Raw genomic sequence first — 25000 nt, 5'->3', positions numbered from 1 at the left:
TCAAATGTTCCCGTCATTGTGTTTGTGTACCAAGTATTGAGGTCTCTGCGTTCACATTACACATAACTTTTGATATGTAGACATGGTGTCTCACACAATATCTATTGTATTTATTACTTGGATGTTTCTTAGTAAAGCATATACTTTAAAAGTGTGGTTTAATTCAATGTTATATTGTTTGAGTGAAATGTATTGCAAAGGAAACTTCAACTAAATAGATATTGCTCAACCTTTTACTAGCCAAGTTAAAATTATTTATTTTGTTTGTTACTTTCACTTAACTTAGTTAAGTAGAGTTTACTTAATTTTCAGCATCATTACTCCAGTCTTCAGTGTCACATGTGACATCCAGTCTATCACATGATCCTTTTAGAAATCATTCTAATTTCTGATTCATTATGAGTGTTGGAAACAGTTCTGCTGCCTAATATATTTGATGAATAAAAGGTTAAAAAGAACTGCATTTATTCAAAATAAAAAAATATTTTCTAATAATATAAATCTTCTTTACTATCACTTTTTATCAATTTAACACAACCTTGCTGAATAAAAGTATTGATTTATTTCAAAAAAGAAAGAAAAAAAATGACTGACCCCAAATTACTGACCAGTCGTGTATATTGTTGTTACAAAAGATTTCTATTTTTAAAACATTTGCTTTTTTTTTTTTAATTGTTTACTTTTTATTCATCAAAGTATCCTAAAAAAGTATCACAGGTTATGAAAAATATGAATCAGCAGAACTGTTTCCAACTTTGATAATGAATCATCATATTAGAATGATTTCTAAAGGATCATGTGATAGACTGGAGTAATGATCCTGAAAATTCAGCTTTTCATCACAGAAATAAATGATGATTTAAAGTATAATAAATTGAAAACCAATAATTTTAAATTGTAATAATATATCATAATATTACATTTTTTTTCTGTATTTTTGATCAAATAAATGCAGGCTTGATGAGCAGAAGAAACTTCTTTCAAAAACATTAAAAATAGCAATGTTTCCAAACTTTTGGCCTGTACTACATGTAAGCAGACTAACAGAAGTATGGCACAATCTGCAGTGTGTGTAATCTGATTTGAGTGTGTGAGTCAGGCGAGTGAAACTTTAGATGTGCTGCTCGACTGAGAGACACCCAGTCACCTGTTGCATAAGCCAGCGACGTGTGTGTAATGTAGACTATGAGTGTTATGCGGGCTGTGGCACAGTGGCAGAGAGTGTGTTGTCTGAGCTAAAGGGTGTAGCTCTGTTCTCGTTGCTTGATTGTAATGCAGATCTTTGAGTGTCTTTGTTCACCATCCAGAAATCACTGCCTCTACATGATTCATTTACTAATTGTACTTGAGCTTTTTCCTCCACTCATCCCATTTTGTGTAAACTTATTTTTTACCTAGACTACAGCGTCAACTACTTTTGTCCTTGTGTATTCAAACTTGCGTACACACACACACACACACCCTCAGGGTGCATTGCTGACTAGCTCATACTGTCCCCTCATACCAAGCTGCTGATGCCTGAAATACACTGGAATGTGTTTACAATGGTAACATGCATGTGCTGTTACACTAACCCAAAAAGAGAGATATGTTGTAGGGATTCACAATATATTAACATTATCATTTTAAATATTGTAATTCGGTCTCATTTTTGAAATCTAATAATTGTTCCATAACCTGAAAAGGCTTTGACACATACATTTACATTCATGCTTTTAGAAAATACTTTTATCCAAAGCGACTTGCCGAAATGCCGATCAGAAAAAATGCGTTTTTTGTTTGTTTGTTTGTTTGTTTGTTTGTTTGTTTTTGTGTGTGTGCATTGATTTAAAATTGGAACAAAACAGAAGTTATGACTGTATTTTTTTTTCCCTATCATGACACACACTGATGAGCCAAAACATTATGGCCAGTCACAGGTGAAGCAAATATGTGACCTTGGACCACAAAACCAGTCACATTTTTTGAAATTGAGAATATTTGAGAATATTTATTGACCATATTTGGCCGAGATATAACTATATCCCTGACACCTTCAGGGATCTTGGAGAGTCCATGTCTCGGCGGGTCGCAGACCCAACAGCATATTAGGCAGGTGGTCATAATGTTTTGGCTCATTCTGTGTATATCCGGCTTCTTGAACAAGAAAACATGTTGGACAGGACTTGATTTTGTCAATGGGAATTGATTGGATGGTGTTTAGTTTGAGTGACAGGATGTCCCGCCCTCGTCATCAGAGAAGAGAAGAGATGTTGTTGCAGTTATTTTGATTAAAGATTACAAGGGTCACGTGATTAAAAAAATAAAATAATAATGTGCATGAATAAGTCATTTATATAATAAATTAGGGCTGGGCGAAATGGCAAAAAATATGATCACAAATCACAATACTTTCTCCATATTGATCAGTATCGATAAATGTATAATTGATAATGCTGCCAGCTTTAAGAGTATCCTGGACCCTGAAGAAACCAGAGGGTTCATCTGACATTTTAGAATTCAGTTTATTAACAAAAATAAAACAATAAACATTTTCTGCCTAAAACAATAGAAATTAGGTTGCCTTGTTACTTAAAATAATTCACTCTTAGATAAAATAATGTTAAACAATATAAGTAATGCACTGGTTTTACATCTATGAAGTTTAGAGGTAGAAATTTGAGTAAAAATGGCAAAATATTAACATAATAAACCATTATGCTACACATATTAACATTGGACCACATTTTCATACTGACTCTTCAGGTCAAGGGAGAGGTTTGTTGCGTTTCCTGCCTTGGTTAAATCCGACAACCAAATGTTTTTAACATTGATAGTAATATTAAGAAATGTTTCCTGAGCACCAAATCAGCTTATTAGAATGATTTCTGGTGGATCATGTGACACTGAAGACTTTAATGATGTAATGTTCGCAATATTACTCTTTTTACTGTATTTTAGTAAGTAAATGCAACCTTAGTGAGCATAAGAAACTTCTTTCAAAACATTTGACAAGTAGTGTAATTCCTCATTTTCACTTGTTCGCAGTGTGTTGACTGGGCTAATATGATCGTACAATAACAGTAGCGTGTGTGAATGGTCTTTGTGTGTTGGAAATGGCAGAATAAGCATTGTTTTCCTCTGTTGTTTGCTGGCTTCATGTGGTTTTTTTGTATCTGTTGTAATGCTGCACAGCAGTAATTATCATCTTTGATAGTAACAGTGGGTGTTTCATGTTTTTGTTGTAGTTAAAGTGGTAATAATGTCCTGAGGTCATTCCCATCGTGTGTGTGTGTGTGTGTGTGTGTGAGAGAGAGAGATTTCTCTTGAGCTGACAAGTGAACACGGCTCATTGGCTGCCGGCCAGACTCTCATCCTGATGCTGAAGACACCTTGTAGTTGTAGACCCAGTTTGAAACAAGTGACGACATGGAGTGCGGATAAATAATGTGTGAATGCACAATGGTTTCCATTTAAAGTGGTGGTGATCATGAGACAAATATACAGTGCTTGTAATTTATCACAATTAGGGCTGCACAATATATCAAAATTATCGAAATATTGCAAATGTATATGCATATCACAACAACGGCTTGCAATAACTGGGGTTGTGAGCAAAAGACAAAGAGAAAATCACTCACTGCTCTTGGCTGAATAACTTTTGTGGCTTAAATAAGAATAAGTATATATTTCATTCATACAGTGAAAACTAAGCAGTGTTTTTACATCTGATTATTCAGTTTCTGTTGTTAAATAACCCTAATTTAGGCTGAAACCCTGAACCCTTGAGGTTTACACTGATGTTAAAATAACACTTCTTATACTACAGTAAAACACTGATGTTCACTTTCAGAAGCTGAAGGGATGTTTTCTCGTCACTAAAAGAATGTGAAACATGTACAGCATGTAGGTTATATAATTTTGAATATATTTTAAAGATAATTTAACTAAGTTTACTTTTTTTAAGCATTATCGTATCGCATATTGCATATCGCATTATTTAATGAGTTATTACATATCACATTTTTCTTGAATATCGTTCAGGATCAGGCCTAATCACAATTATTATAAACTTAAAATTCCACTCACACTGGCAGATCAAATCAAATAATCATAATCAGGTGATTATATAATAAGCATGAACAACATATAGTGCAATGTAATTTTTGTTTTTGTGTGTGTTTTTCTATGTTTAATATTTCTGTGTGGCTTTATTATTATTATTATTATTATTTTTTTTTCAATTTTAGTAATTTTAGTTATTCATACTTATTTAATTTAGTTCTATTTTCTAAGTTCTATTTTTAGAAGCTGTAATTGTCTAAGTTTTTAATCTAATTTTTATTTATTTAATTTCAGCTTTATTTCAACAAAAAACATTTTTAATAGTTTGTTTTAATGAAAACAGTTCTGCCACACTGAACAACATTTTACAAGGAATAAATGTGAAACTGTTTACATTGTTATGCCCTTTGTGTGACAAATGTGTCCAGTTTTAACTTTGGTTTGACACAGACCCAAAACCCAACATTGGGTTACGTTGACCCAGCACTTGCTGAGTGGGTGTGTGAGGGGGTTCATCATTTGTATTGATGGTAAAAATTACCCAGCAGGCTAAGTTACAGAAAAACTACCCAGCACCTGGGTAAAAATATTAAGTATAACCCAATAAAATGACCCAACAGGCTTTAGGTAAAAAAAAAAACCAAAATGCTAGATAAATGATTTTTGCTACCAGATTGTATAACGCCATCTAACCGGCATAGTCTAATATCATGATAACCAGAAAAACTTAATCCCTTTGGTCAAATAACACAGAAATGTTTATTGTATCAACTACCATTTCTGTATTCCTTTCTAGTATGTTCTTAAGTTTTACATTCTGAGAAATGGATTACCCTGATGAAGAATAGAGTATGCTATTTCTCAGCCTTTTAATAAGTGGTTCATATATGATTGTAATGATTTTGTGACTTCTGAAGGTTGTTTCGCTTGTCCTGCAGGTGCTGAGGAGTTTGGCTGCTGGTGGTCATGGCGTCGTCCTCGGTGAAGGTGGCGGTGCGCGTGCGGCCTTTCAACAGCCGAGAGACAAACCGAGGAGCCAAGTGTGTGATCCAGATGCAGGACAAGAGCACCTGTGAGTGCAGCACAAACACACACACACTGATGGGGGGTTTTTCTGTCTACATTGTGCTTTTGTACATTGTCGCCTTTTTCACCATTGTTGCCATTGGCTTTTGGCTTGTTGCAGACATTAAATTTAATAGTCAACAATAATATTGAAAATGTCCACACAAATTGGACAGAAAATACCCCTATATTAAAATATTAAACATCAATATATTATTCTTCATTCAGTTCTATGCAACATACTCAGATTAACAGATTTATCTTTTGACTAATTATCAAAATAAAGTATAGTCATACAAAGCTATTATTACCAGAGCATGTGATCAGAGCAGGTCATTTTACCATTGTTGCCCAGCATGGCTTTACCAGCTCAGCAAACAGAAAATATGAGAAATTACTGCTACAGTAGTATTACTACTACTGAGAAATTTCACGTTATTTGAGCTGACTTTGCTTTTCCAGTGCGTGATCGGTACATGATTGGAGCGTTCGGGCCGTTAACGACAGAGCAGAACGCGCGGCACACACACGGAGCGGAAAAGACCCGCTTGTGAAGTTACTAAACAAGTTGCGCGAGAATGAAACCTGATCGCCGAACACGGGACGGCATATTTTCGGCCTTTTCGATAGCAACCACAACAGGAATTCAGCAAAAAAAAAAAGAAAAAGAAAAAGAAGGTGCTGCATCAATTGCGATTTTTATGCGTTAAACATCTCAAATTAATCGCAAAGATTAACGTGATTCAAATAAAAGATTAAAATAATGATATTATTTTTATACAAACAAACTTAATTAATAACTTTTTTACAACAAAATGAAACATCACTGAACTTACTTAAGCTGGACTGTGACACCATTTTCTTCTGGAAACAAACTTTTTTGCATTATTTTCCTTTTATCTCTGATAAACAATCTGTATTGTAAAAAGTGCTATATAACTAAATGTGACTTGACTTGACTTGACTTGCTTCGATGCAAGAACTTGAACACTGCCTTGTCTTTGTCTTCAAAATCAACAACAACATTCTTTTCATGTGAACGCATAAATTCCAAACATTTGATCCACTGTGGTTCATGGAGGTGGTTGAGTCAAAGTTATGCTTTTTTTGGTAACTCATTGGTAAACATGAATCAGCCTATTCGTTTTCAAACATTTTGCCCACCCACAATTCGCCCTGCACATAATTTGTTGCCACAATTTTGCTATATGATCATCACATTTCCACAGAATTCATACATTCTTATTACCTACCACTTCCAAATTGATCAAAAGTTACTGAAAGACATTTATAATGTTACAAAAGATTATATTTCAAATAAATGACAAATGATCATGTGACACTGAAGACTAGTAATGATGTAATGCAAGTAATGATGAAAATTCAGCTTTGCATCATAGGAATAAATTACATTTTAAAATATATTCAAATAGAAAACTGTTATTTTAAATCATAATATAAAAAAAAAAAAATTTCAATTGCATACCTAAAGTGTATTGATAAGTACTCTTTGGGAAAAAAGTAGGCTAAGCGTCAAGCCCTGTGGAATTGGAAGGTAATAAGAATTCTAAGAATGTAATTCTTGGCAGTAATTCAATTTAAAGCAGGTCTGTAAATATTTACATAATAAATACAGCTTGAAGCAGAAATATTGTATCTAGCGTTCTTGTACAATCATAAAATACTCAAACATTTAGTAAATGTTGGCAGGAGGAGCGAGAGCAGCCTCTTGGTATCTGTGGGAAGAAAATTGTCATCAAGATGCTTATACCAATAATAATAGTTTTCTAATAGTTTCTAAATAGTTTTCTAACAATAATATCAGCAATTTTACTGGTCAAACTATATATCAGGGCAAAATATATATATCTCAAAGTACATATGTATATATATACATATATATGTATATCGCACACATATATATATGTATTTTCTATATATTTCTAACAATAATATCAGCAATTTTACTGGTCAAACTATATATCAGGGCAAAATATATATATATATATGTATATATATACATATGTATATCGCACACATATATATATGTGTGCGAACTGTGTATATGTGTGTGTGTTACTATATATATATATATATATATATATATATATATATATATATATATATACACTCACCTAAAGGATTATTAGGAACACCTGTTCAATTTCTCATTAATGCAATTATCTAATCAACCAATCACATGGCAGTTGCTTCAATGCATTTAGCGGTGTGGTCCTGGTCAAGACAATCTCCTGAACTCTAAACTGAATGTCAGAATGGGAAAGAAAGGTGATTTAAGCAATTTTGAGCGTGGCATGGTTGTTGGTGCCAGACGGGCCGGTCTAAATATTTCACAATCTGCTCAGTTACTGGGATTTTCACGCACAACCATTTCTAGGGTTTACAAAGAATGGTGTGAAAAGGGAAAAACATCCAGTATGCGGCAGTCCTGTGGGCGAAAATGCCTTGTTGATGCTAGAGGTCAGAGGAGAATGGGCCGACTGATTCAAGCTGATAGAAGAGCAACTTTGACTGAAATAACCACTCGTTACAACCGAGGTATGCAGCAAAGCATTTGTGAAGCCACAACACGCACAACCTTGAGGCGGATGGGCTACAACAGCAGAAGACCCCACCGGGTACCACTCATCTCCACTACAAATAGGAAAAAGAGGCTACAATTTGCACAAGCTCACCAAAATTGGACAGTTGAAGACTGGAAAAATGTTGCCTGGTCTGATGAGTCTCGATTTCTGTTGAGACATTCAGATGGTAGAGTCAGAATTTGGCGTAAACAGAATGAGAACATGGATCCATCATGCCTTGTTACCACTGTGCAGGCTGGTGGTGGTGGTGTAATGGTGTGGGGGATGTTTTCTTGGCACACTTTAGGCCCCTTAGTGCCAATTGGGCATCGTTTAAATGCCACGGCCTACCTGAGCATTGTTTCTGTCCATGTCCATCCCTTTATGACCACCATGTACCCATCCTCTGATGGCTGCTTCCAGCAGGATAATGCACCATGTCACAAAGCTCGAATCATTTCAAATTGATTTCTTGAACATGACAATGAGTCCACTGTACTAAAATGGCCCCCACAGTCACCAGATCTCAACCCAATAGAGCATCTTTGGGATGTGGTGGAACGGGAGCTTCGTGCCCTAGATGTGCATCCCACAAATCTCCATCAACTGCAACGCACACACACAATTCGCCCTGCACATAATTTGTTTTCACTATTCTGCTGTATGATCATCATATTTCCATACATTTAAATACAGTTTATGTAACCAAAATACCAATAACCAGGGAGAAAAAATATGCATTTATGCATAATGTGGGACTTTTAATTATTAACAAGCCTGAAATACACCAACTACACAGACTCTTATTATGTCAATGCTTTAGTATTGCCAGCTGCTCATTAAAAGAAGATGAGGGAGATAAAATTTTGAAATGACAGCACGGGACATTTGTTCTGTGGCAACACTATCAACGCATTCATGAATCTGCAGCCGTCAGGTGGTACAAGTATGAGCTTCTCAGCTTACAAGTACGAGCTCTACGAGTACTTGGGCGCTTTTTACAAGTTGAAATCTCATAATTACTGTAATTACAATATGGCATAAACGCAACGAGAATTTTCAAAAATATAATGCCCTCTTACAACAATCTACAACATGTTACAATATAAACACCATAAAGTGAACATTAATTCATAATTCATCAACAGCTAATCATAAACAGTCGTTTGGCATAAATGCGTGGTATCCATTGATTGTAAACTGCTCTGAAACTGCGAGCCTGTAGAATGTGCAACAGCGCATGCTTCTACTTTGAAACGCGCAGTGCTTTATATTTATTTAATGAAAACATAACCTTTTAGTTAATGATCACATTAGCTGTATAGCTATCCCTGTTTTTCCATCCCCAAATTTAAGACATTTAAATAGATCATTAAGACATTGTTATACCATTTTAGATATTTAATAATTTGTTGTTCCATACTTATTTACTAAATCTTTTATTTATTGAACATGATAAAATTAATATTTGATCATGTAATTTTTATTAAAATATTTTATCACAAATTAAATGATCAAATCTTAATTTCATCATGTTTTCATCTCTCAAAGAGCTTAGTATTTTCAGCAATTTTTTAACATTAAAGCAGTTGAGAGAACCAGTGCAACCAAGTAAAAAAAAAAAAAGTTAATTTCGAGACCTGCTGAAAAACCTTGCTCCACACTTTTACAAGTAACTCTCCATGAACTTTTCCATGGTAATATCCAAAAATACTTCTGTCTCCACCCACATGTTGAAAGAGGGGAAATTTCTGAGAGTTTGGAAACACGCCTCCAAACCACAGTCCTAAAGCGCTGTGAAATCCTGCCGTTCACACACAGTCCCGGCTGCCAGACCTCACATTCCCGTCTCCCTGTGCACAGCGTTTCCACATCACTCTCTCTTCCACTGCATTTGCCTTAGTCCTCTCTCTCTCTCTCTCTCTCTCTCTCTCTCTCTCTCTCTCTCTCTCTCTCTCTCTCTCTCTCTCTCTCTCTCTCTCTCGCACTCTCTCTCTCTCTCTCTCTCTCTCTCTCTCTCTCTCTCTCTCTCTCTCTCTCTCTCTCTCTCTCTCTCTCTCTTTCTCGCACTCTCTATCTAAAGAATCTGCCGGGCTGGCAGTCTGTTTGGTTTGACCCCCCTCCAACACAAACACTGAGCTGTGTGAGCTCAAGGCAGCAGTGCTCCATTGTTACCCAGCAGTGTTTTATTATTCTGGGGCCTTCTCCACCCTTTGGCTTCCTTTATATGACCCTACTCACTGGAGTTTCTCTTCTACACTAAAATTAACTACATCAAACTGAATTTTAGAGAGGGCAAAACTGATTTAGTTCTGGTTTGTTTTCTGCGTCATGTCCTTAAAGCTGTTATATTATCCAAAATAAATTGAGCAAGTACACAAGCAGCCAGTGTTCAAAACGATCTGCTTGCCGTAGCTCTATTCAAACCGGTAAGCTTGTAATAATGTTTTTAATTCCAGTTTTTAATTCTTTGCGTCATTGTCACATCTGTCCACATAAAGAAGAGTCTCGGCTAGTAGGCTTTGATGGTGGATCCAGAAAGGTTCAAACGACAATCACCAGTGACAACTGGAGATTCACCCGTTGTAAAACGCGAAAGACTTCAGATTTCGGAGAAAAAAAGAGACTGCAACCGGGCCGTGCGAAAACAAGGATAAATATCAGAAGGGGATTAAATGTACTATAGTCACGCAATGCTGATGTTGTTAACATTAACAATTTGAGAACAAAGTATAATTTGCACGGTTTGACGTGATATGATAAGCGATCGTTAGATTTAATCAGCGCAATTTACTGCAATGCTTTTTTTTTCCTTAGTTGGTCAGAACAAAAGTGGATGTTACTTGTTCAGACGACATTTTCCAGTGAAAATACTTATGTTGGTCATACTTCCAAAAAGTAGAATCTGTGATTGCGAATGCCAGTATCCACACCGGCGCAGTGACTGACAGCCACACGTTCTCCTCAAAACATTCGATTCATCCGCGCTGTGCCGTGCCGAGGCACAACACACGTAAAGTTGATAATTCCGCGAATAATTGCAATTGCAGATTTCGAACAGAGATGGCGAAAGAGGAAAAACTCTGGACTGCAGCTTTAACTAAAATAACAATATAAGCAAAATAACAGCTAACCAGGTAGAATGTATGTTATGTTACATACATACGTCTCTGTTTGGATTTAAATAGGCAAATGCTTAAGAGTCAGTGATTGGATCATTATTGCAGTGATTATTATGTTTCTAGCATGTTATATGACCCTACTCACTGGAGTTTCACTTTTACCTTCATTTCAAATTAACTAAAGTTAATTTTTAACCGCAGCTACACGTAGCAATGGCACATTTGTGTGCTAGAGACAGTTCTTCTTGCTGCCAATTCCACACACATAAAAACCTTGAATAAGTTTCTATACTTCAATAAAGTTCGGAAGAGGCAAAGCAAAGTACATGTACAAAGGAGCATTTTTACTGTGACTGACTGTGATGAAGTTTGTGTGTGTACACTGCCCCCCCCCCCCCCCCCAAAAAAAGTCTCTGTTTGGTTTTAACCCTCTGGGGTCTAAGGTGTTTTTGGGGTCCTTGAGATGTTCTGACATGCCCTGACATTTTTGCTTTTTTCAGTTGCTTATAAACATATTAATGGCAAAAAAAAATTACACACTATTTAGCACAAACAGGGCTACCATGAAATGTGAGCAACAAGAATGTACATGTCTGCATTTTTGAGAGAATAATGTTTATGCGTGGTTATTGAAAAAACTAAAAACTAAAGTTTCTGAAATAAGGCCATAAAACACATTCTAAATATGTGCCAATAAGACTTTTGTCTAAAAGATGTCATCGCCTAGTGTTTTTTCTTCAAAATGAAGTGAAAATCACCCTGCCTTATCATTCACATAACACAATACATTGATTTGAATTTTGCAAAGCACTTTCTGTTTGGAAAGGCCATATGCGGAGTGGGCGTCAACGGTCATGTATATGTAGTGGTTCACACCTGAGGAGACAATGGGGCCCGCATACTTAATTAGCCATTCATTCAGGTGAGTCACTGAGCCACAAGAATGCAAGAGCAACAGTTGGAAGCATCTCAATTCTTTTTTATTTTTCCTCATATTGTGCTTGCAATTTGGCCTATAATATCCAAGGAAAACATGTCTAGTAATTGTGCAGTTAATTCTCATACTGTATTTTCAGTTTTGGAATATTTATGTGCTCCCCAAATTTGTCAATAATAAAACACAATAAAAGTTATTTAAAGAAAAGGCTTATATTTACCTTTTAATAGTTTGTTTACATCTACCTTGTAAATATATTTTTTTATTAAAAAGGTTACAATTACAACAACAATTCAAGTGTAATCTTTCTTTGTAAAAACTAAAGTATACATTTTATCATACATATTTCAAAGTTAAGGATTTGATTGATTATTTGATAACTTTATTTTTGACAAAACATATTATATTTAACCTAAGCAAATATTGGCAAACAAAAGCTTATTTGAGGTGGCAGATATTTTACATTAAAAATGTATAATCTATCCAAAACTAATCAACGAAATGTTGTCTTTCATATGTCTGTAACATAGGTCTTTCATTTTTATTATAAGAAATATAAATGTTAATTTGCAGTTTAAATCCAGGAAATTTGTTAATGAAAAAATTATTAAAAGTAAGATACAATTGATACAAAACGAAATTCGTTTTAAAGAAAGGATTTGTACTTTCTGTTTTGAGGTCTCTGTGAAAGTTTGAAAGTCTTTTAGTGATTTTTTTAGAGCGCTCGCGTCCATAATGGAGAACTGTCACGTAATATTGTTTTTTCCTCATAAATGCGAACACGAAAAATAAAAGACAAAAGACTTTTAAGTAAAACTTACTTCGCTCTTCAATATGCTGCCGTTCGTCGTCTGAGTTACAATCTTCCTCTGAGGAAAAGGTGCATTCTTCCTCGCCGTCCAGAATCATCTGAAGGGAGTCTTTATTACCGGAGAAGCGTGTCATACTCAAAACGCGATGAACTATCAGTAAGTCTGATGAAGAAACTTTTTATGGCATTGATCAGGGGGCGGGTGCGCTGCATACTAGATCATCTAACGATTTACATGTGAATCGCGCCGGGGGCGGGGCGGCCGCAGCTGATTATAGAGATAATGAGGCAGAAGGAAAAACGGTACCTCTCCTTGCTTTCAAACGGATTACATGAGTTGAAAACATTTGTTTTTTATATAAATTACTTCATTTAAAAGAGGAGATTTCAAGCTTCATAAAGACATATCTCACGTGCCTGTGTGAGAAGTATTCGCTGAGTTATGATTCATTTTCGGACGCGTTTCAGAATGGACGACACGGACAGAGAGAAGGCAGAACTCGCTTCGTGTTTATTTTTCTTTATTTGGCGAAAAGCACAACACTTTGTTTTTATTGTTAGTGTACACAAAAACAATACACACTTAACAGGATAGATTGATGTATAACACAAGCATATAAGATAAAAATTAATATTTTTATTTTATTATTTTTTTGCACTCATACGGAAAAAAACGAGCCTATCGCGCCGGTAGGCTTTTTTGTTTTAAAAAATAGTTATTAATTTCATTCATTTTATATATACAGACCCTTTACAAAAAATTTTAATATCATGGAAAAGTTTATTTATTTCCGTAATTCCATTCAAAACGTTAAACTTCCATAGATTATAGATTCAGGGCCCACAACTTAAACGATTTCAAGTATTTAGTTGTTTATTTGTACATAATTTGGGCTTCCAGCTCATAAAACCCACGAGAACAGGATTTAAAAAAATTAGTATATTACATGAAATCGCACAGTAATTACACAGTGATACCATGGTCATTGAACCAGGTTTTGGTTCTTTTGGCAGTGTGGGCAGGTGCAAATCCTGCTGGAAAATGAAGTCAGCATCTCCATAAAGCTTGTCTGCTGAAGTGCTCTGGAAATGTCCTGGTAGACGGCTGCGTTGAGTGGACAGCACAGTGGACCAACACCAGCCGATGACATGGCTCCCAAAACCAACACAGACTGTGGAAACTTCACACTGGACTTCAAGCATCTTGGATTGTGTGCCTCTCCATTCTCCCTCCAGACTCTGGGACCTTGGTTTCCAAATGAGATGCATTTGCTCTCATCAGAAAAGAGGACTTTGGTCCACTGTGCTTTATTAAATCCAGAGTCAACGCAGCTGTCTACCAGGACATTTCCAGAGCACTTCATGCTTCCTTCATTTTCCAGCAGGATTTGCACCGGCCCACACTGCCAAAAGAACCAAAACCTGGTTCAATGACCATGGGATTACTGTGTAATTACTGTGTGATTTCATGTAATATTTAAATTTTTTGAAATCCTGTTTTCGTGGGTTTTATGAGCTGGAAGCCCAAATTATGTACAAATAAACAACTAAATACTTGAAATCGTTTAAGTTGTGGGCCCTGAATCTAAAATCTATGGAAGCTTAACGTTTTGAATGGAATTATGGAAAGAAATAAACTTTTCCATGATATTCTAATTTTTTGGAAAGGGTCTGTATATAAATGTATATATTAGCCGCTCTGGGGTAAACCATGACGTCATTGTCCAGCTCAGTTCTCATATAATGGTGTCAATGCAGGCAGATCAATATTATTGTTGAATATTAAATTTAATGTCCCCAACTAAGCAAGCCAAGCCAATGGCAACAAAAAGGGTGACCGTGGCAAGGAATCAAAACTCCATCAATGGCAGAATGGAGAAAAAACCTTGGGAGAACAGTCGGGGGGCCAGTTCTCCTCTGGCCAATGAACGAACAGTGTGTGATTATGATTCAGGCAGCATTATCGGTCAGAAGTCAGATTGGCAGAAATAAGCAGAAAGACTTAACATTAGCGTAGTGCGTAGGATGTGCTGGAGGAGACTTTACAGAGTGCTGGACTCTTGCATTATCAATACAAGATCTTGATCAAAAACTAATGCGCCTCTTGATGGAAATAACATTACAACATTTATTTCCATACATTTTTTACAACCGTTCTTTCACAATTTTTTTTCAGCCTGACGAATCTTGACATTGTCATCCTGGAATATGTCCATGATGGGTCTTCAAACATGGTTGTTTAAGAAATGAAAAGCTACACACTTAGGATTAGAAGAACTTTTGCCAAGCATGCTATAGAAACATAATAATCGCTGCAATAATGATCCAGTCATAGACTCTTAAGCATTTGCCTATTTAAATCCAAACTGCAACTCTATTTTTGACCGGGAAGTGTATTTAGATATACATTTAAAAAAATAAATAAATGAAGTCCTCAAAAAGGTCTTAATTCGGAGTAGAAAATCTTTAAATTTAAAGTCATGATATTAAATGCACTGTAAAAATGAATATCTTCCTCAGTATTTTTGTCTTGTTTTCTTATATAAATATATAAACATCCTTAAAGGGTTAGTTCACCCAAAAATGAAAATTATGTCATTAATGACTCACCCTCATGTTGTTCCAAGCCCGTAAGACCTCCGTTCATCTTCGGAACACAGTTTAAGATATTTTAGATTTTAGTCCGAGAGCTTTCTGTTCCTCCATTGAAAGTCAATGGACGGCATACTGTCCATGTCCAGAAAGGCAATACTGACATCATCAAAGTAGTCCATGTGACATCAGTGGCTCAATCTTAAGTTTATCAAGCGACGAGAATACTTTTTGTGCGCAAAAAGTAAACAAAAATAACGACTTTATTCCACTATTCATTTCCTTCTCTCTGAAGTTCACGTAGTGTTTTTGCGTAGCGCGTCTGTGTTGTACGTCACACACATCACACATGACCAGCGTTGGCCAATAGTGAGCCTACGTGTGACGTACAACACAGACGCGCTGCGCAAAAACATTACGTGAAATAGCTCGAGGCACAGAGAGAAGGAAATGAATAGTGGAATAAAGTCGTTATTTTTGTTTACTTTTTGCGCACAAAAAGTATTCTCGTCGCTTGATAAACTTAAGATTGAGCCACTGATGTCACATGGACTACTTTGATGATGTCTGTACTGCCTTTCTGGACATGGACAGTATGCCGTCCATTGACTTTCAATGGAGGAACAGAAAGCTCTCGGACTAAATCTAAAATATCTTAAACTGTGTTCCGAAGATGAACAGAGGTCTTACGGGCTTGGAACGACATTAGGGTGAGTCATTAATGACATAATTTTCATTTTTGGGTGAACTAACGTAAATCGAGTTACGTTTACTTGAGATGCAAAATGTTGATATGAAGTCTTGGTTTCTGAGAAATTAAAACATTTAAATTAAAAAACACAAATAAATATCTGTTAATTAGGTATGAAGACATATTTTCCCTTGAATTGTTTGTTCTGAGCCCATTGACCGAACATAACTTCGTATCTCATCCCATTTTTGCTTCTTATGTTAATGCATCTTGTTTGAAGAATCAGTCATTTGGACTGGAAAACAAAATAAAAATACTGAGGAAAGAACATCACTTGTTTGCAATGTGATAAGAAAGTACAGTAAAGGTTATTTCCATATTGTAGTGGTTGGGAGCATAGGTATTCAACCCTTAACATTCCCTACATTTTCTTTAATTAGCCTTAAAATGGTCTTTGAAAGTCTTAAATTTACCTTCATAAAACCTGCAGAAACGCTGTAGTCTCCTGTTCATCACTATAGAAGTGTGCCCGTTAAATTGACGCCAGTTGATTTGATGTTTTATCTGTGACATTCTTGCATTTAAGTGTAGTTTAAGTGTACATACTTTTGAGGTCTGTTTGAGATGTTTTGTATGCAGCTTATGTAGAGAGGGGATTTTCAGTTTTCACTGAGTGTTCATTGTGTTCAGGGCCTAGTAGGGATATGGTGTCAAAGGTCATTTTAAAACTACTGAAAGAAATGTGTATGGAGGGGAAGCACTGTGTCCCTGCAGTGTTTGCAGAGCTGGGATCTTTCTAAGCTCATGATGGATGGACAGGACTGTGTGTTGACATGACTTGGTAATAGTAGTCCTAAGAAAAGCCCCCAATGCTCCTTGATACTCCCATTCAGACTAGCCTACTACTTACAAATAAATGCAAATATAACACAGTTCTTGGATGTTGATTAATCAGTACAGCATTCCAGACATGCTAAATTAGCCTATATTATATAATATAGTAACTGCTATGACACCTTTATCCTTGGTAGCATGAAGAGTAGGGGTTTGAAAAGCTTCAAATTTTATACATGAACTAGTCTGTGGGTTATCTGAACAATTATTTAACTAGTATGTGTTCAGGAATCCCTGAGTATTTAATAGGGATTCACTGATGTACGCGTAACTGCCAATACCAATCTGCCAAAAGCAATTATTTTTACTATCGGCGGATTGTTTAAAAATAGCCGATGATCAGGGCCGATTATATCCTGTCAATCAAAAGGGGGTGGGAAAACATGTCAGAAATACTTTGTGTGAAGAAAATGGCTCATAAATTTAAAGGGGTGGTTTACTGCCTTTTTTCTTTGCTTGATTGTGTTTATGGGCTGCAATATAACATGTCTTCGTGTTTCGTTTGTTAAAAAACGCCTTATTTTTCATAAATTTCACCTTTATTGTAAGCCGCTTCCTCCTCTGTCATTTGAACGACCGGTTGACTTCCTGAGTCTATGAAAACACTCCCTCAGAAACAGGCAATGGGCTCAGATTGGTTAGTTCGGCCGGTGTGTTGTAATTGGCTAAACTGCGTCCGGAATCTTCACGCCCATTACCTTTACGGGCGACAGTTGCATGTGCTCCGAACCATAGACATCATATAGCTATGCTCCGAACCCGGTCAAATGTAATGGTTTCAATATTGCCTCATCAGTTTGAGCCAGAATCAGACCCAGAGAGCGGTGATGAAGAGAGTCAAGCAGAACCTCCGCAAACACGGCTCTTACTAAACGTTTCTGAATGATATTTTTTTTTAATTATTATTATTTTCTCAAAGAATTTTCACACGCTGTTACTTGAAAATGCTACTGCTGTTAGTTAGCTTTTGAGATACGCTTTCCCCCTGATTAAACATTTAATATAACTGAATACATGACTGAGTAATACCGTTTTTTAAAGATATTGTTTTATTGATAGAATGAACAACCACTATTAACAAAACTTACCGGTAGTTTACTCAGTTTGTCGTTTTCGTATGTGATAACAGCAGCTGAAGTTCGCTGTTGCGATAATTTTTTGAAGTTTGTACACGTTTCTTATACACACAAAATAACATCGAACTAACTAGCTACTATAACCAAACAGCTTTGGCATTGGTTTGCGTTCTTGATCAAATAAAAAAATTACGTCATAAAGTATACATGGAAAATACGTTTACAAAATTTGTACATATTACAAATTCGGGTCCAAAATGTTTATACGCATCTGTCATATACTAAAGCCAGCGCTGGCATTTTTTTACATCTTTGATAAAACTAAAACATTACGTCTTAAATTATACAGGCAAATACATTTAAAATGATTAAATCTTACTTGCAGGTTGTGGCCTCTGGTTTTAAAGTTACTGCTTCATGTTGGAGTAATAGTTTCTTGTTTAATCCGACATTGAACTCGTGTAGATTCTGGAAGCTGTCTTCGGTAAAATACGCAGCACAGAGCGCTAAACTACGATTGTAATTGTCAGGAACATAATCAAACTTAAATTTTAACCATTGTTGACGAACTACAGCGTCTGTAGGAAGCCTGAACACAGAAGACCTGACAGCTACAGCTCTCCACTATAACTCCTCCTCTTCGACAGCAGAACATGTTCCGGAGGGAGGGTTGATGTAAATGTATGGGTTAGTTACGTATAAAACCCGGGAAGTATCTCGTTGTAGTCCCATTCGAGTCGTTTTTGTAGGCATTAAACTTCCTGATTTTTAAAAGACGATATCTCCGCTTGCGTTGAACTTTCAGCACAGCAACTTTGCAGATACTGTTCATGCACCAACAGCAACATTACACAGTATTTAAAATGAAAAAAGTGAAATAGCAATCAACCACCCCTTTAACATTACAGCAGTGCATTAACAGTTTAAAAAATATGTATGTTAAAGCAGGCTCTATTTGAGCCTATGAATCACCTGTAGTTCGAGCTAGGGTTGCCAGATCCTCGGTTATTATCTACACCAAACATTATTTGTTGTGTGTCTCCCATCCAATTATTTCAAAGAAAAACAAAGTCAGCTTTTTAAGTTCTGGCCATGTCATAATTATTAGACTGGAGTTTTTGTCTAAATTATAATTTACTTTTTACCTAAACATTTTTTTTTTTTTGCCAGTATTATTTGCGAAATTAGTCTGCTGAATTATGTGTATGTTTACAGGTATTACTAATCCCAAACAACCCAAGGATTCACCCAAGAACTTCACGTTTGATTATTCATACTGGTCACACAGCTCAGTAAGTTGGAACCTTTTTTTTTAAATTGTATGAATCTGTCAATAATAATAAATGTATATGTGTGTGTGTATGTATGTGTGTATGTATGTGTATGTATGTATGTATGAATGTATATGTATACAGTACCAGTCAAAAGTTTGGAAACATTACTATTTTTAATGTTTTTGAAAGAAGTCTCTTATGCTCATCAAGCCTGCAGTTAAAAAAACAAAAAAACAAAAAAAAAACATAAGACACCAAAGACTGGGGTACTTGCTGATGAAAATTCAGCTTTGCATCCATCACAAAAATAAATTACATTTTAAAATATATTAATAAAGAGAACCATTATTTTAAATTGTAATAATATTTCATAATATTACTTTTTTTTTTTTTTTTTTTTTTTTTACTGCAGGCTTGATGAGCATAAGAGACTTCTTTCAAAAACATTAAAAATAGTAATGTTTCCAAACTTTTGACTGGTACTGTATGTGTGTATATATAATTATATATAAATATAAATGTATAGTAATCTTTACACAAAGGTACACTGTAACAGAAAGTTATGTGTTAATGTCTGTGATGTCTTAAATGGGTCCTATTAGGCTTTTTTACATATTCAGATTTCTTTAGTGTGTAATGTTGTTGTTTGTGCTTGAAGAAGGTCTGAAAAGTTACACAGTCCCTCTAATCTAAAGGGAGATATTCTCTATATCAGTGTCACTGTTTCTGAACTTCCTGAAACGCCTCCATTGTAGTCTTGAGTTTTCTTCTGGGAACAAACACATCACAATATTCCTTTTTTAAATAATTCTCGCCCAAGGCATATGCAAAATAAAGGGGCGGTTGAGAGAAACTCACAGTTATGGTAATGGGTGGGACTTTTCTCAAACACGGTTGAAGTGGTTGACCAATCACAACTGGTCCAGACGACCAATCAAAGCACATTCTGCTTTTCAGAAGAACGGGCTTTATAGAGACTGGAACTAAACAGCATTACTGACAGACTGGGAATAGAGGAGCTGCACAATGTAAATAATGTTTAAAAATTATGTTTTTTTGTTTTTAACATTTAAGTAAGAACCTGTTCTAGTAGACCCCAAAACAAAATCAAGACTTTGAATAAGTGCATAATAGATCCCCTTTAAAGTTTCCTCAAAAACTTGATTGAAAGCCATGCCACATCTTGCATGCAATCGCAAACACTACGCAATAAAGTGTCCATCAATTCAAGACGCAATTTTATGATTTATTAGTATGAACCAATACTGTATTACTGCATATTTAAAAGTATGTACTTGCATTGTATGCATGTACATTTTATCAGTGAATGCTCTGCATACTCAAGATATCGATTACAAAAAAACACGGATGTATGCACTTTTAGTTAGTTGAAAAGTATGTGAATTGGGCCTTTATTAAACACTCTCATCTTCCTCTGACATTCATCTGATCACAGAAAACTCCTTCTGACTTTGTCCTTTTTTGCTGTGTTGCAGGAAGAAGACCCATCCTTTGCATCTCAGAAGAAGGTGTATCAGGACATTGGCGAGGAGATGCTGCTTCATGCTTTCGAGGGCTATAACGTGTGTATCTTTGCTTATGGACAGACTGGAGCAGGGAAGTCATACACAATGATGGGAAAACAAGATCCTGGGCAGCAAGGCATCATACCACAGGTGTTTGTATGAAGAAAGCATGAATGAAAGCTTCCTGCAACAAGTCATTTTACTATCCACAAGTGAAATGCACAAAGCGATGGAATCTCAGCCAGTCAGGATATGTTTTATTGTTTAATGTATAGCCATGTATTGCAAAATGAACCAAATGACTGAAAAACATTGTAGTCTATAGATAAGTAAAGCTATATTCTCAAACTACTAGTAGGTGGGTGGTCTGAATGACTAGTCGATTGATCGGTGTTAAAAGTGCAGATTCTTTTTTTGTGCTAATTAATTTTTACCGCAATTTTCCACCGGACAAAATTGCGCTTGTTAACTCATGATTTCTGTTCTGTGCGTCTGTGCGCACCAATCTTGCACTTCTATCTACTCCTCAACCAGACCACCTAGAGACTTCGGGTTTTCGGCATTATGTTAAGGAAGGTCTAATCTCGGGAACGCACAAAAAAAATCCAGGAAAAGATTTACTATCTCTTAGTGTTGTGATCCCATGACGTGAGAAAATTGCGCTAAAACACTCACTGAGTTTTTATTACTTGTTTTTGTATATAACGGAATGAACGGCTCATGAGAAATGTCTTTTTTATGTCTAATTAGCCAAAACAACATAAGCCAGTGACAGTGAGCATCATAAAGCAAACGTTGCACCAAAACCAAACTTTTCTGACAGAAGGTCAGTATGAGATTAGAAAATTATTACTTTGCAAATATGTGGTTGTGCAACAAAAAATGCACGTCAAGACCACTTTATGCACTTTATTTGCACATGAAATATTGATTTGAGTTGACATTTTTCAAATCTTACCTATATATTATATAATATATTATTTTGAGAATATAGCTTTACTTATCTATAGACTACAATGTTTTTCAGTCATTTGATTCGTTTCGCAATACACTACTCAGTTGCTTACTCATGACAAATAGCAACACAGCCAAAAGTATTCCTAATATGTTGTACCTTTTGTTAGCCTATTTTTGCCTGTTGAGACATGCCTTCACAAGCGCCTGTAAAAGCTGTATCTGTGACGTTTGAGTTGAGGGAGGCGTGGCTTTATTTGTGTAATTTCGGTACTGTGGCAGAAACTACACACTTCACCTTTAAGGCTTGTGTGGCAGTGTGATTGATTATATGATCATCACGTAAAGTGTTAGTTCACCCAAAAAGGAAAATTCTGTCATTAATTGCTCACCCTAATGTCATTCCGAACCCGTTAAACTTCCGTTCATTTTACGAACACAAATGAAGATATTTTTAATGAAATCTGAGAAATTATTGTCCTTTCATTTTAAAGTCAATTCACCCACAAATCTAATGCTTCATAAACCTATTGCAAAAGAAATTCATGTAAATCGAGATGTTTAATCCAAGTCTTCTGAAAAGACATGATCACTATATGATGAACACATTTAAGTTAGGCTTTCATGTAAGATATAATGTACATCCAGGATGATGATGATCTTGATCAGCTTATTACACAGTGACTTGCCACATAAGTAAATAATTAGACATGAAATATTGATCTGAGTTTAAATATTTTATTAGGTCTTTAAACGCAAAGCTTCCGCGGAGAGAGCAATCGCAGCGCGGCAAGTTCAAACTAAACGGACATTTAAGAGATACGGTATACAGTCATTCATATCACTTATTACACAGCATGTCGCCACATAAATAATTATGGGGATAAGATATATTGATTTCAGATTAAACTGTTTTTAAATCGTACCTGTTTGTATCTCATAATCCAACAGTGTACAAAACAATAGTCACAAAATGGTGGCAGCTGCGTTTGTATGAAACTAGAGAGCGAGTCCACGATACTGGATGGCATAATTAAATAACTGTACACAAAATATTGATTCGACTGAGATTTAATATTTTATTAGCTCACCAAACACAAAGAAAAACCGTTCTTAGCAGGCGTATAGCGCTGCTGACTTCAGTGACCCGGATGAGCCTGTGTTTCTGTTTTCAGCGATTGTTATCTGGGAATAACTTACCGCTGGATGGCACTATTGACCAATCAGAATCAAGTATTCCACAGAGCCGTGTAATAATCACATGTAAACATTGATCAGTACATAGAGCACTTAAATTTGGTAAACAGAAGCTCAAGCATGCTTGCAATTTGTAATGAACAAAAACAGTTGGGTCCATTTATCATTTATAGTAGCGAGTGGTTCTCACACGCTAAAAGAATTAATAATTTATTCTGTACTTGTTTTGAATTGAGCACTTTTAGTGATCACATCTCTCTCATTGTGCATTTTTCCCCATAGATGTGTGAGGATTTGTTCAGACAGACAGCAGATAACACTGACCCTGACCTGTCCTTCTCTGTAGAGGTATGTTTGTGTGTGTCTAAACCCTGTGTGCTGCAGTGTTAAAGTGCCCTATTATGCTTTTTCGAATAATACATTTCATGCAGTGTGTAAAATAGCTGTATGTGAATGTAAACAGTCTGCAAAGTTTTAAAGATGAAAGTGCACGACAAATAAAAGAGACTTGATTCTGAACGGCCTGAAACGAGTCGTCAGTAATTCCAGTCTTACTTCCTGCATGAACATAAGTAGGTTTGTAACACATTAGCATAATGCCAGCCTATGCTTTTCATTGGCTGCAAGCGAACAGTGTCTACTTTGACCCTCAAACACTGTAGTTGTAGCTGAGACTGGAAGAGTTTGGTTCGTGTGTCGACATGTTGAGAAGACGCTGTTTTCTGCTGCCAAAGCAAACTTCTAAAGGATGAGACTCACGCTGGAATTGATTCTGTAAAACCGACGCCGTCATTACTGTTTGTTTCACGGTGTATTAAGAGTGAGGAAGATTTGGAGCGGAAATTCAGATATGGTAATGGTCGTTTGGTTTCTGACACGTACGGTAAGCGGTCGACCAATCAGAGCAGAGCAGGTTCTCGAGTTTCATGCAGTTTCATGAGACCGAATCCTACATTGAACCGCTTCAGACACTTTGAGAAAAGAGGAGATCCTGCGATGTATATTATGAAAAAAAAGTGTTTTTTTTTTACCTTGGATGCATGTAAACGCATTGTAGGAGACTTCTGCAATAATAAAATGAGGAACCTTTAAAATAGCATAATAGGGGCACTTTAAAACGGATAATTGTTCTGGACATCCATTGATGCCTTGACTCATGAAGCACATGCCTTCAGATTAACCTGTTAAGCTTCACCAGTGCGTCGGCGCACTGAAGCGTTTTTTATTTATTTAATTCAAAATTACTATCAGATTTAATGTTATGACTTGACAAACTATACATCATTAAAAAGATATAAGACTCAAGTTTCAGTATTTGACCACTATTGTATTCTGAGAAACTCATAGTGACAGTTATGTCTTAATTTGTGTCAGGAGTTATGAAATGAAAAAATGAGTCGATACCTTTAATATGAATTATGCGCGTCAGCCGCTCCCATTCATAAAAAACTCCCGTGCTGTCGTCATGACAGCGATACACAAAACAACGTCCCTCAGGGCTTTAGCTCAAAAATGTGCAGATTTGGAGAAATATTGATAGATTCTTTTAGATTCACATCATATTTCTATAGACAGGAATAATATTTATTGAATTTATACCCAAATGCGTCAATGTAATCTTTATGAGCGTTTGGTATTCTAATTCACAGTGTTTTCAATTCATACCAATAGCCTGAGGGCGCTATATGCACAGTAATATAGTCCATATATGGGACATGAAGAAGAGCCATGATCATGTGACATTCCAGGAAGCCTCGAACACACACACAGCTAACAGAGATCGGCTGTAATCATGCAGATAAAAGATGTTTTGAAGACAATAAACATGATTGCAATGATATCTGATTTGCCTGTGTTCTTCAAGCCATGCCAGGTATTTTTATAATAATAGATTATATTTATAATGTAATGCTAATCTATATAGACTTCATCATTGTGCATAATACTATCAAATAATATATTTTCTGTCTGTTTTTTTTATCTGAAGCTAAATTAGATCACAGAAGATTATTTAAAACATTCGGCTTGAGTTATAAAGTACGTTTTGAGCATAAATATGGTTTTAATCTCATATATTGTCGTGTATTGATGGTGTGCTAAGCTAACATGCTAGCTAGCCCTAACTGTTAGTCACATGACATGGTCTTGAAAAACATTTAACTAAATACAGAGTTTTGGGCTTATTATCTTCAGATTTTAAACATAAAATGTTTAGACATGTGGCTTTAGCTG

The 25000-nt window shown here is 35.8% G+C and overlaps 1 protein-coding gene across 1 annotated transcript in view; it reads left to right on the top strand.

Moving 5' to 3' along the window:
* Positions 1-25000, top strand: part of kif1ca (kinesin family member 1C, a) — a 62577-nt gene that overhangs the window by 17550 nt on the left and 20027 nt on the right. Inside the window, exons 2-5 of the mRNA XM_081367282.1 lie at positions 4983-5116; positions 19033-19109; positions 20588-20767; positions 23051-23116. Coding sequence (XP_081223408.1) covers positions 5011-5116; positions 19033-19109; positions 20588-20767; positions 23051-23116 — 429 coding nt within the window. The 5' untranslated portion in view covers positions 4983-5010. The remainder of the gene's footprint in view (positions 1-4982; positions 5117-19032; positions 19110-20587; positions 20768-23050; positions 23117-25000) is intronic.

The sequence above is a fragment of the Scardinius erythrophthalmus genome (genome assembly GCF_964197995.2).
Source record: "Scardinius erythrophthalmus genome assembly, chromosome: 5".
Taxonomy (NCBI): Eukaryota; Metazoa; Chordata; class Actinopteri; order Cypriniformes; family Leuciscidae; genus Scardinius; species Scardinius erythrophthalmus.
The sequence above is the reverse complement of the archived record's forward strand: the minus strand, read 5'-3'. Positions and strand labels throughout refer to the sequence as shown.